Raw genomic sequence first — 13,226 nt, 5'->3', positions numbered from 1 at the left:
TGATTACGGAGTTATCGTTGCCTCTTCCATTTTCAAGAGAGGTGACATAATAATAATAATAATAATAATAATAATAATAATAATACTTATGAGAGTGAAAAATGAACCGTCTGGTGATTTGCATATATGAGCTGAAGCTGCGTTAAACAGCTGACGATCAACATAAGACCATAAATTGCCATGGCTAGCTTTTCGGTGGTTTTTTGCAGCTTCTTTCAGACCGGCGATGGCTCTACCTCCGAATTAATACATTACGCATGGAAAATAATTATAATTATAATTTTTCTTTAAATCACAAGTACTACATACGCATTCAATTAGAGCTCCGCTAAGAACTACTACTGTACTGAAAATAGCCCAATCCGGAAATCTATGACAAAGACTTATTTGTTTCAGGACGTTAGCAAGCAGAGTTATTTTCCTGCAATAGTTTTTTTTTCATTCAATTGTAACACTGAAAAGTGTCTTCAAAACAGATGTACAAATTCATATCTGTTAACGTTTTGAATTTGTATCGATGTCTAAACACGACATGTAGTATGTTCACCTGACAACATCCAATATATTTTATTCGCTTAGGTTAAAAATATGTGTTAATGCCAGTAGGACGGGAATGCTACTGTTCACACTACGAATGTATATCATAAACACATGTGACCAGGAACCACGAAAAACGAACACTGATCAATAATGAACCTACAAATGAAATCCAATTAACACTGTACTCACCGAACAGTCCGCTACGAAGAGGGCTCCGCCTGCGTCATTTCCACAATCTGTAACAACAACAACAACAACAATCTGTCAGCAAAAACTAGACCAGAAAGTCAAGCACCATCTGTTTGCGATGAGCGGCACGAGTCGGGTCATCAGATTCTGATGGTAACAGTGGATGGTAAGAACCAAAAACATTTCCCTCCTTTCATGTTTATCATGACTGTCCAGGAACTAAAATGGTGTTGTTAACATTATGAAAGTAACTATGAAGAAAATAGCGATGAAAGTGATTTCAACAACTTTTCACACACACACACACACTCACACACTAACTTGAATTTGACTTAATACCATTATTCAGGCTGTAGACTAAAAGTCTAATTTGGTTAAATCTTTCCCTCTCTCGATCTCGGTGTCATCCTCTTAAATATGAGCACACACATAAAACACGCACATTTTTCCCATACATAAATGGATACATATGTATACATATATTTATGTATGTATACATATGTATATGGCTCTTGTATCTAGCTCTTTTAATTTTATATTAATATATTGTATTTCATTGTTGTAGATATCCCTGATGATGTGATTATGAATCATGAAAGCTGGGAATAAATCTGTCATCTGCTTCTGAATTCCTGCCCTTGATCTGGATGTGAATGTATACATGTAATATATACACATATATATATATGTATATAAAAAAAGTTTGTGTATGAGAGGGAGCGAAAGTAAAAGAGAAATTGTTTAAGAAAATAAGTTATGAAAATATCCTTATCTTAGAACCAATTACCATTATAATACTTCATTTCATGGTATACAACGGATGCAATAAGCTCATGATGCTTATGCTTTAAGTTGTTCACATGAATAATTATTTACTTGGTTTTATTTCATAATAACTAAAATGTTATCCCGAAGCTATGGATATTCAAAATGCTATCGCAAAGCTATGGATATTCAACAAAAGAATTGAAACATTATGAAGGTTTCATATTTCACAGATTTAAAACGTCCCCTGACAAACATTTATTCAATAAAATCATATGGAATGGCCAGAAAAAAGCAAGATACTGAAATATAAAAAACAAATAGGAAATCTCTAAAAGAACTGGAATCAAAGTATGTTTACTTATAACGAATATATCACCAAAACCCGTTTGTGTAACATTTATTTATTCACAAATACATTCAAGTTAAATTGTAACAGTATTTTACTTGAGGTTATGCTACACATATTAAAAATCTGATCATCACATCTTCCTTGTATAAACCTTAGCGTTTCTTAATACTCCATTATCTGCAGTATTTGTTCATAATGACTGTGGATCTGAAGAGCAATTAGAGACCAATCTGTGATATCGTTAATTCCACAAGGCAATGCAGTATCCTTTCTTTTGTACTCCAAAAATTAACTCACCCTTTGCTCTTTCAACGAGTGACGTTTGGTTCCTCCAGGCTTTCATTTTTATAGAGAGGCTCCTCAGCACAAATAGAATGCGTTCAGAAATGTCGCCCAACCCTTCTGCTTCGCGCTCGTCAACTGTCTCCTGCATCACCTCCTTTGGTCATATCAGACAGTCCAAATGTTCCTTGTAGTTACGAGAAACCATAACATGCCCTTAAAGTGGAAAGTTGACCAAATTAAGGGTTGCAGATATAGAATCTGATGTCTTTTGAAACTTTATTTATAGGACAATCAGAGGTGGTAATCACCCAATTCTCGACCACGAATAAATTGTAATATTTATGCATTGTATATGGTAATAGCACGGCTGGTTAGTTCATCACCAGGAGTGCCGGCTATGTCGGGGCGATAAGAAAAATGAGTGTGAATACTTCTGGGTACAGACTTGTTTACTACGCTAGATGGATAAGAACAATTCAAATGAGCTGAATGATATTACAGTGAGTGACACATTGTGGGGGGAATGAACCCGTGTTTCCTGTATAAAAGGAGAGAATTAAATGTGTTTATTGTAGTAAAGGAGGATATATAAAAAATTTACCTTATATGAGAGATAAGCCTGTGCTCGTTTTAGAAATCTTGTATGTATCAAAAGCCTACGGTAAGGGAGGAATATATTTATGCTCACTGCAATCAAGCCTCCATACTTTAATGTTTATGAGAGAGACGAGCCATGTTTGCGGCATATATCAAGTGTTTATTCTGATAAATAAAATTTAAGCTCATGATGAAAAATGCGCCATATATCAGGTATTTACTTTGTTGGATGAATATATTTGTGCTCATTATCGAAAATGCAGAATATATCAAATATTCACTCTGTTGAGTGAATACATTTATGTTCATTATAGGTAAATTTACACATCTCACGTTTATCACTCAGTCGGAGTAAGCACTTGATATGTACAATCTTCCCCATAATGAAAACGAGTATTTACAACAATGCCAGGGAGCTTATTTCTCTCGCAAATAAACTCTTGAGATACACAGTCTTTTCTACAATGAGCAAGAGCTTATTTCTCCAAGAGTGAGCATTGAAATATGTAGTCTTTTCTACAATGAATATGAACTTATTCCTCCCATAGAAGAAAAATTCTTGGTGATCAGTTGAGTGTAAGATCTCGGATGAAAAAGAATGTGAGTGAAAGAGTGTTTTCTTGGAAGAGCTGAATCTGTTACTTGCTGGACAGTGGTTACAGATTTGAATGGAAAATTGTGACTGGGAAAGCATTGGTGTTGTGGGCAGATACAGTGTTTTTGAAATACAAAATTGATGAGAATCTCATGGAAATTCTTTTGGAAAGGGTCTTGTTTGTTGAAAATACGCTTATAAAAACAAAAATACACATACAGTTGGAAAGAAAAAATGATGAGTTTATGAGCTGTTAGATCACACTTGAGAGAAAAGCAAGCTGATGGATATAATGGTGAGAAGGAGAATGGGTGCAGGTATATTTGATCATTATTCGGCTGAATTATAAGTTAAATTAGATGAAATGAAAGGCTGGAGAGGGATGAGTAAACGCACAGCTGTAAGGATAATCAAGACTGGTGAGTCTGATGGGCGTAAGTTAGAAGAGCATAAGATGAGAAACGGATGACAATAAAGAGTCACTACAGCCGAAGCAGTATACGAATTGTCCAAAATTCCAGGATGGAGTTAAGATGGCAGCAGGAAGTCTTAGTAGTTTTACGAAAGTGGATGAGGGAATAAAACCAGAAACAAGAAGTTTAGTGAAGGGAAAAGGAGATTACCGATGGAAGGGAGGACTATCTTGTAACAATGGATAAGGTGATCATGAAGAAGGAGAGAGAGAGAGAGAGAGAGAGAGAGAGAGAGAGAGAGAGAGAAAAGAAGGCTCATAATGAAATATCTGGGGGAGGGAGGGAGGGGAGGCAAACAAGTACGTCAGGAAGAAAGCTTTGTTCTACAAGGAAGTAAGTGAAGAGAGAAAGATTATTGAACAAATGGATTTCAGAATGAACGATAGAAGGTTGTGGTAAAATTTGAAAGGTTTATGCAATTGCTGTTTTGGCTGTCAAGAGACCTCAAAAGAGGATGAAAAATGAGATTCCAGGATCGATAAATACATGTTAGATGCTGTAGTGCACTTGTTAAAAACATACAACCAGTTATATCTGGATTACAGAAAAGTTCCAGGGGAATGAAATGCTGAAAGGAATAAACGTTCTGGTGCATAACAGTAAAGATGACAGAGAACGCTGAGGGGTGGGGTATGATTTTGCAACGTATACCAGGGAGGTGTATGGTTAGATTTTGTTTAAGTAGGTAAGAGAGATGATGGTAAACGGTTTGATGAGACGAACACTGTGGGTATAGAGAAAGAAAAGGGGGGCATGGATCAAGTTGAGTAAAATTTTCAAACTAAAGAGAAAATACTGTACATAGCGTGTGCATGGACTTTGAGAAACTTGTAACAGAGCTGATAGAAGTATAACGTTGAGCACGTATAGTACAGAGGGTAAGCTGCCCACAGCAATAACAAGTTGTCATGATGGAAGTGATTATCTTTTACGATTTGTAGGTGGGAAAGAGACCGGTTTAGTGTAAAAACGAGGCCAAGACCAAGCGGGTGTGGGGAGGGTGGATGATGTTTCCAACGCTGATTAATATTTCTAATCTATGGGTGGAATGATGACAGAAGGCAGAGGAAGGAGAGTAAATGTACGTAGGCGCAAGGTTGTGAGATAAGAAGAGTCGGGTATCGAAAACTTCAGAGTTCAGTGGAACAGTTTGAAATCGGCTAGTGCTTCCTGCACAGAGAGTTCATCTACCATTCAACAGTTTAAGCGGGAAAGTGACGGTGATTATTGCCCTTTCTTTTCTTGGGAGCCATCACTTGACCGAAGAGACCGCTTGACCTTAATTACAACCCAGAAAAAAAAAAAAATATATATATATATACATATAGATATATATATATATATATATATATATATATATATATATATATATATATATATGTGTGTGTGTGTGTGTGTGTGTGTGTGTGCGTGTGTGTATTTATATTAAGCTAGAAATATCCTTTAATATCTAATTCGCTCTAACCTCGGAATTAATATAATTTTCATATTTGTAAACCGAAGGAGAATTTGTTAGTTGATAATAATTCCGAACCCCACGAGAGGACGAAATTATTATCAACTAAAAACAAAAATTGCCCTTTGTTTACAATTATAAAAACATATTAATTCCGAGGTAGAGCGAATTAGATATTAAAGGTCATTTGTAGCTCGAATAATTATATGAATCACACTGATGTGAATAATTATTCATATATATATATATATATATATATATATATATATATATATATATATTTTTATGTATGAAATAATTTATCAACATCAGCGTGATTCACTGATGTGATAATGATTCTATATATATATATATACATATATCTATATATATATATATATATATATATAGATATATATATAGATATAGATATATATATATATATATAATATATATATGAATCATTATCACATCAGCGTGATTCATATAAATTATTCGAGCTACAAATGACCTTTAATATCTCAATTCGCTCATTACCTCGGAATTAATATGTTTTCATATTTGTCAAACCAAAGGGGAAATTTTTTGAGTTGATCAATAATTTTCATCGGTAAAGATGTCACTGGAAGCCCTGATTTCTCTCCTGTGGCGGCCTGGTTCGAATCCCAAGAGAGGACGAAATTGCCTCTTTCAGAAATGTAATATTTCTTCTTTGGCTGAATTTGAAAGAATGGTATTCATCCTAATACGTCAGCCATGAAGAAGAACTGCAGTCTCTGGGCGCGCTCCGAGAGTTTGTAGGAATTCTGAGAATTTTCGAGTTTGTAGGAATTCTGGGAATCTTACAAAAGTGGAATAATAAACCGAAGGAACTTCATGTAGAAACAGACATTAAGGCTACATCAGGAACAATTGCTATACTTATTAGAAGAGCAACGCAAGGTAAAGAAATATTTAACAAATCATCAGCTATATTAGAACATAAGTATATCTAAACCCATTTATTTGCCCCTCTTACTCATTAAAATTTCATTCCGCTCTCTCTCTCTCTGTGATTTTAGTGTGTCGCAAGCATGCAAACTCGATTTCATGTAATCAAAACGCTATTCAATTCACTTAAAGTTGCACAAGCAACTCACTGATAAACATACATAATTTCCTTGCGAAAGGAAGCATCAAAATCATTATCGTGACACAGTTTACAAGACTGTTTGGACTTTCCCAAAAGGGGCGCTGGACGTTATGGAAGATTTTCTGAAGACCAGTCTTTGTAGAAAATGCATTAGAACTGATAACTATACTACTATGAGATTCAGGGTCTCTGTAACACGGTTTTTTGGACTTTGCTCCTTGTCAAAGCATCGGATGTAGCTGAAAGTTGACATATGTATATTTTACAACCATACACAAATTTTGTCAGCATTATCAATAACCTAAACCCGATAGTTTTAATTTTTATAGAGTAAAAATGATCTAGCCGACGCCATGGCCAATGATTACGAGCCAAGAGTTGAAAAACATTCATTACGTAAACAAGGTAAACAAACACCTTTTGACTAAATGTTGCCCCGCCCATCCACCAGACAGAAATTCCATCGGCTCTGAAACCCAAAGACTTTATGAATGGCGGAACGATACATAGATGTGGGTTGGGGGGGGTATCAGTGCTAGCGTAGTAATACTACTGTAGCAGTAGTGCCGCAACAGTATAGCAGTAATATACATGAATTAAACGTTTAGGCTAACTGCTGGGATCCTTGAGGATCATTTAGCACTTATTACAACTACTCGAGGAATTAGTTTTTATAGCCAGAAGTTAAATTTTCTAATCCAACAATACCCATGGTAGCCTTCATTGTTATCCTGAATTATGACGAGGCGAAAGTGGGTGGAGCCTCATGAAGTCACCATTCTGACGATAATTATTGGTGAAGGTTTAAAGCCAATAAATAGGTAGATAGCCAATAAATAAAAATTGCTTAACATTGGATATAGCAGTTATCAAATCAAGCTTGTCTACTATGTTTTTGATAATTACCAACTATCCCCTACATCTTGTCAATTTGATTGTGACCTATAAAGTAGACTGTAATTTCTTTGGAAACTTAGTTTGGGAGTTAGACTAATAATCGAAGTGTTTTTGTATTTATTAACATATTTTGTTGGTTTGTTCATTATGACAATTATCAGTGGAGAGGTTCCAGAGTTCATAAAGATGTACTGATTTGCTTGTATTTAAATTTGTATGTCATTGTTGCCAGAGGTTTAGCCTTCGTTACGTATAGCCAATCATCTATCAAGAAAGAGGGAAGAAATGCTGTCATAAGTTACGTAACGAGTGCGTTCGAAACCTTTTCTCTGAGTAAGTTGGCCCGTCTTCAAGAAGGGTCACTTCTACATTGCAAGTACCAAATTTATTCAACCTACGTAGTGCAGAATACACTCAAAATTTATGTGTTGATATAATATGTATTCTGAATAAGCGTTATATTTATGAAATGCATAGATAAAAAGTTATTGCGAAAAAACCGTGTTACAGAGGCCCTGAATCTCATAGAAGTTCATACACTATAACATAGAAGCTCACTGACAAATAACTGGAAGAGGAAAGCCTTGTTTGGAAGAATTATTGCTATTTCCGTTGGACAATTTCACTAGTTTCCCTTTACCTGTTCAGCAACGCCAATAACCAAAGTTGAGATGCTGATTGGTTTAATTGCAGTTGGTTTATGCCAACACGGGCCCTTGAAAATAGCAAATAGCCTGGTACGACCCTCCACCCTTCAGTCAAAAGGGACGGCTGAACGAACTCCTTTTGAATACATGGCTTTCCTTGAAAAGGCAAAAGCTCTTTACAGACGAGTGACAATTGTTCTCCCTCGTTTTTTCTATTTCAATAATTTTCAGACGTTAAATAACGCGAGTTGGCTCAGAAAATGTTGATGCTCTTTCAACTCAAGACGGCAACCATGACAAATATTTAGCGAGACGCATTCTTAGCTGTGTATGTATGTAGCCATTCTTCGTAACAAGCGAGGGATTTAAATTTTTAACAGATAAAGTAACTTAAAGTTATAGAGGTGTAGAAGAAGGATAAATTTCACCATTTGTGAAATCAGGGTGACAAAAGAGAAAATTGATTCGAAATGTAATTCCTTGCAGGTCGGAGCGTCCCTCTTCGCCAGCAACATCGGATCGGAGCATTTCATCGGCCTGGCGGGATCGGGAGCAGCAGGTGGCATTGGTGTTGGCGCGTTTAATTTCAACGTAAGTAAATGACGTCAAAATTTTAACATAAACATGACAAAGGTGCTTTCTAATTGTTATTTTTAAGTTTTTCATTGGATTGACATCATGAAGTCAAATCATTCCATAAGGGTCAGTGTTTCTTAAGCGTGAATGATTCTCACTGAATAACAATAATAGGCATTACTCACAAATAATAATAACAGTCGAAGGGAAATTCATATACTAATTTCTTTCGCCGAAGGACGTCCAATTCCTTGGGATCTCATTCACCATCCCCAAGAGAAAGTAATTTGCTTGGGGCAAACGGCTGATTATAATATGCCAGTAGATGTTATGACGAAGCACCGATCGCCTACGTCTGTCTCTTATCTTCTCATTTTCTCGTTCACCATCTCAGGCTGCCTATCATTAACATTCTAAAGACTATCAGGTACTTAATTCCGCATTAGTAGCGTTCACATAGAGAGAGAGAGAGAGAGAGAGAGAGAGAGAGAGAGAGAGAGAGAGAGAGAGAGAGAGAGAGAGAGAGAGAGAGAGAGAATTACTGTCCTCTTTACCTCTAGAGTTCCTCAGATACTTTCACCAGCCTGCTCTCCAACGGTCCTTACTATTCTTACTATTGCTATTCTTGCTCTGCTTGCAAGCGTCGGCGTGTTTATCGACACTCCACCTTAAGATTTCGAGCAAATCACGGAAGTGTTGGAGGATCGCCAAAATTGACTTACTCAGCTAACTGAAAGAAACGGCGACAACTTACTGAGAGCTGTTGAATGACATTTCAGTTAAACTTTGGATATTTAATGTCACGACGAATAAAGTTCAAATTAAACGTCCATCTTTCTACGATATTACAAAAACTACCTCAAGAGGAGAGACTAGCCTTAAATTCACTTGCGTTTTTACAAGGCGTCAGTCTGACTAACTAATTTCCTTTCACCCCTCTCAAGCAATCGCTTGACTAAACAATGAAGTGCTTCCGTCATCTTGATTCCTGAAACATTCTACTAAGCGCTTAGCACCAAGAGCATATTAAGAAGAATTTTCTAATTAATCTAATATTTAAAATCATTCCCATTAGTAAATATCTCAAATTCTCTCTCTCTCTCTCTCTTTGAGGTCGTTGACCTTCGCATTGGAAAGTTATTATACTACAACCAGTAAAACCTCTTTTGTTGTCAATGCTCTTAAATGTTATATCATCAGGCACTCACTGGACAAGATGAAAGGCGTTTCGATTGTCAGAAGGAAGAGGTTTTCAATTACTCTCTGCCTTTTGTATGTGTAAATTGCAAACTGATTAACCGTTTCTTAAGTATTAATTGTACAAGAATCGGGGGCACCAAATCTCAAACAGAACTGAATTTTCAGAAAGAAAGGTTTTCACCAAATTTGGACGTCCTCTGATGTGATCCGTCACTCTTATTCAAGGAAATATCAGAATCTCGCATCAAACCTTTGGTAAAAAAAAAAAAAAAAAGTACAAAAAAGCTTCTGTTGTTGCAAGAATGAACGAAATTTTTGAATTTTCGACATACATACATATATACATGAGTATATATTATTATATTTATATATATTAATATATATATTTTGTATTTATATATATTATATATATAATATATAATATATCGATATATAATATATATATATTATATATATATGATATATATATATATATATATATACATATAGATAGATATATAGATCTATATAGATAATATATATCATATATGTTTTATATATATATATATTATATCTATACATATATATATATTAGATATATATATATATATATATTAATCTATATATATATATTATATAGATATATTATATATATATATATATTATATATATATATATATACTATACTATATATATAATACGAATATATAGTATATATATATCTATATCTATATACATAGATATATATATATAATATATATATATATATAGATATTTAGATATATATAATCTATTATATCTTATATATAATAATGTATATATATATATATCTATATTATATCTATATATATATATATAATATATATTTTATATTATTATATAAATATATATATATATATATATCTATCTATATATATAATATATATATACATACTATATATACTATATACTCTAATATCTATATATAATCTATATAATATATATATATATATAGATATAGATTATAGATATATATATATATATATATTATATATATAATTACCATCACTATATATAGATATAGATATAGAATTATTAGATATTATATATATCTATATATATATAATAATCTATATGCTATATCTATAACACTCTATATATATATATATATATAACATACTATATATCACCTCTATACCTCATCACTCACTCACTCACTCACCTCATCATCTATATATACTACTCTCACCTACTACACTATATAGATATGATAATATATATAATAGATATATATATATAACTCACTCACACTATATATATTATACATATAGAATATAGATTATAGATATGATATATATATAATATAATATATAAGTATATATATATATATAATATATATATATATATATAAGCCAGTGGGCAACTCCTTGCCGAAAATCAAATTATGCATTTTATTCACAACAAACGGTTTAAAAACATATTGACTGAAAATAAAAGATCTAAATACCGTTTACAACACCAATTACTTTTTAAAAGACTACTGTTCTAGATTAAAGTTGTGCTTGAAGCCGGTACGACCGATCCTCAATTGAACTCAAACAATTTCAACTTTCCTGGTGTAATTTGTAATTACAATTTGTAAGCACGGGCTTAATATTATATGTAGTGCTCTGATATTTCTTATCATTGGCAAGGAGAGTGAAAGCCACCTTTCCCCCCCACTTCCTCGAAATATATGCCCTAGCTGGTCTTTTCTTATCAGGGCACGGGACACTTTTTAAAACTCATTATTGAAAGTGACGTCTTTCGCTTCTCTGTCTGCTATATACTTCATTGCCATGAATTCCCACATGAAAGGGAACTCAGAAGAAATGCAGTTTTGTACCGACATAAAATGTGGAAGAGCCACTCTTGAGCTTTTTGTACTAAACAGTGGAAACTATTAACAAACTGAGAATGTAATACCTATGCACAGAATATGACAAAGCATTTTGCTTTAATACTTACAGCGAACTCTAAAGATAAAATGGTGCCTATGGCTGTGACAAATAAGAACGATGCTCATCAGCCCATTGATGACACTGATATTTTACAAGTTTTGACAGGGAAATGGAATTTGTCTCCAAATTCAATAGATTGCCAAGTTATCAACATAGAGAGAGAAAGAGAGAGAGAGAGAGAGAGTTCTTTACTGGATGGAAATGCGTCTACAATGTTGTCAATAGCTACTACAAAATAAGTATCACTAAGGATATTTCTTTGAAGAAGTTTTTCCTGAATAACAGACTTAGAAGAGTGAGTTTCCCGATGTTACTTTTATGAAACTGTCTGATAAAAAAGAATCAATGAATTTAATCTTGTTAACACAAATATCCATTTTGTATAGCACTCACGGACTTCAAGGTCTAAGACATCCCAGTGGCCTGATCAAGCTTAGAACCTTGCTGAATTTAGTTGTTTAACCTAAATAGTGGCTATAAAAAATAGAACAGTTCTTACAAAAACCAAACTTACATTGAAAAATTAAGCCTTCAAATAACTTAGCATGCACACCTAATCATAAAAACTAGTCTCTATCTAGCAAGTGGATTCAAAGGATTCCTTATTGGGTTCCTTTACTGGAATTACAATGGTAAATGTCCATATGTCCATCTCTTAGGTAGTATACCAGTTTCCCCCATCATATTTAGTTTTCAAAAGAAAGAGTCTACATTTTTTGCTTAAACATCTCGTGTAATATTTTATGTTATTTAAGAGAAAGCTATAAATTATGTATCTCCTTTTATTTCCAGTAAAGCTCAGATACAAGGTAATCTGAGGTCATAATATCTTTCGAATTCAGCATAATAATGTTTTGAGACTGAGACACCTACAAAACGGTTTCTCGGTAACATCAGAAGTGACCACTAATCACAGTATCATTCACTTTTAAAATGGAAAGAGTAGATGGAATAAACTTGCCACTAAGCTTTCGAATCCTTCTCCTAGCATCTTTCACTGGTGTCTTAGAACTGATCCCATTTTTGTAGTAAAGACTTATTCTCTCATGCCTGTGTTAATACTTTTGCTGTTTGACTGTCACCTTTGTAAATCCTTCAACTTTCAGAGGAGCCACTATTTTTTATGCTTTCTGTAGTTGTGTTCAACCATGGATGTGAAATTTCCCTCCATTTACTCGTATAGCATCATTAATAGTTTTCAAGGAAACTTCAGTAAAATCACGCGCGTTAGTTAGTACGTGACTTCAAAGATTCAAATTCTCCGTCTAAGACAATCAATCTAGCTCCTCTGCCTTCCATTTAGAGGGAAATTTATTAGAGGCATTTCAAGCATGCTTTAAGTGCATTGGGAAGTGCGCACTTTTATTCAAATATTCATTGATTGACCATACAAAATCCAAATGTGTGCTGGAAGAGCCTAAGTAAGCACTATAAGTATTATGAAGTCATAGACCCATCGTTATTCACAGTCACTGTTTAATAATACCTTCTACTGTTTACCTTTCTGAATCCAATACATCACCGCCTCACAGAAGATTGTGAGCACAGCAAGAATGAAGAGGGAAGATGATGAAGGACTCAATTC

General features: G+C 34.0%; 1 protein-coding gene across 1 annotated transcript in view; it reads left to right on the top strand.

The window, feature by feature from the left end:
* LOC135212830 (sodium/glucose cotransporter 4-like) overlaps positions 1–13,226 on the top strand; it is a 42,526-nt gene that overhangs the window by 7,686 nt on the left and 21,614 nt on the right. The window contains exons 2-3 of the mRNA XM_064246601.1: positions 737–882; positions 8,394–8,498. Of these exons, the coding sequence (XP_064102671.1) occupies positions 737–882; positions 8,394–8,498 (251 nt within the window). The remainder of the gene's footprint in view (positions 1–736; positions 883–8,393; positions 8,499–13,226) is intronic.

The sequence above is a fragment of the Macrobrachium nipponense genome, chromosome 41 (genome assembly GCF_015104395.2).
Source record: "Macrobrachium nipponense isolate FS-2020 chromosome 41, ASM1510439v2, whole genome shotgun sequence".
Lineage (NCBI taxonomy): Eukaryota > Metazoa > Arthropoda > Malacostraca > Decapoda > Palaemonidae > Macrobrachium > Macrobrachium nipponense.
The sequence above is the reverse complement of the archived record's forward strand: the minus strand, read 5'-3'. Positions and strand labels throughout refer to the sequence as shown.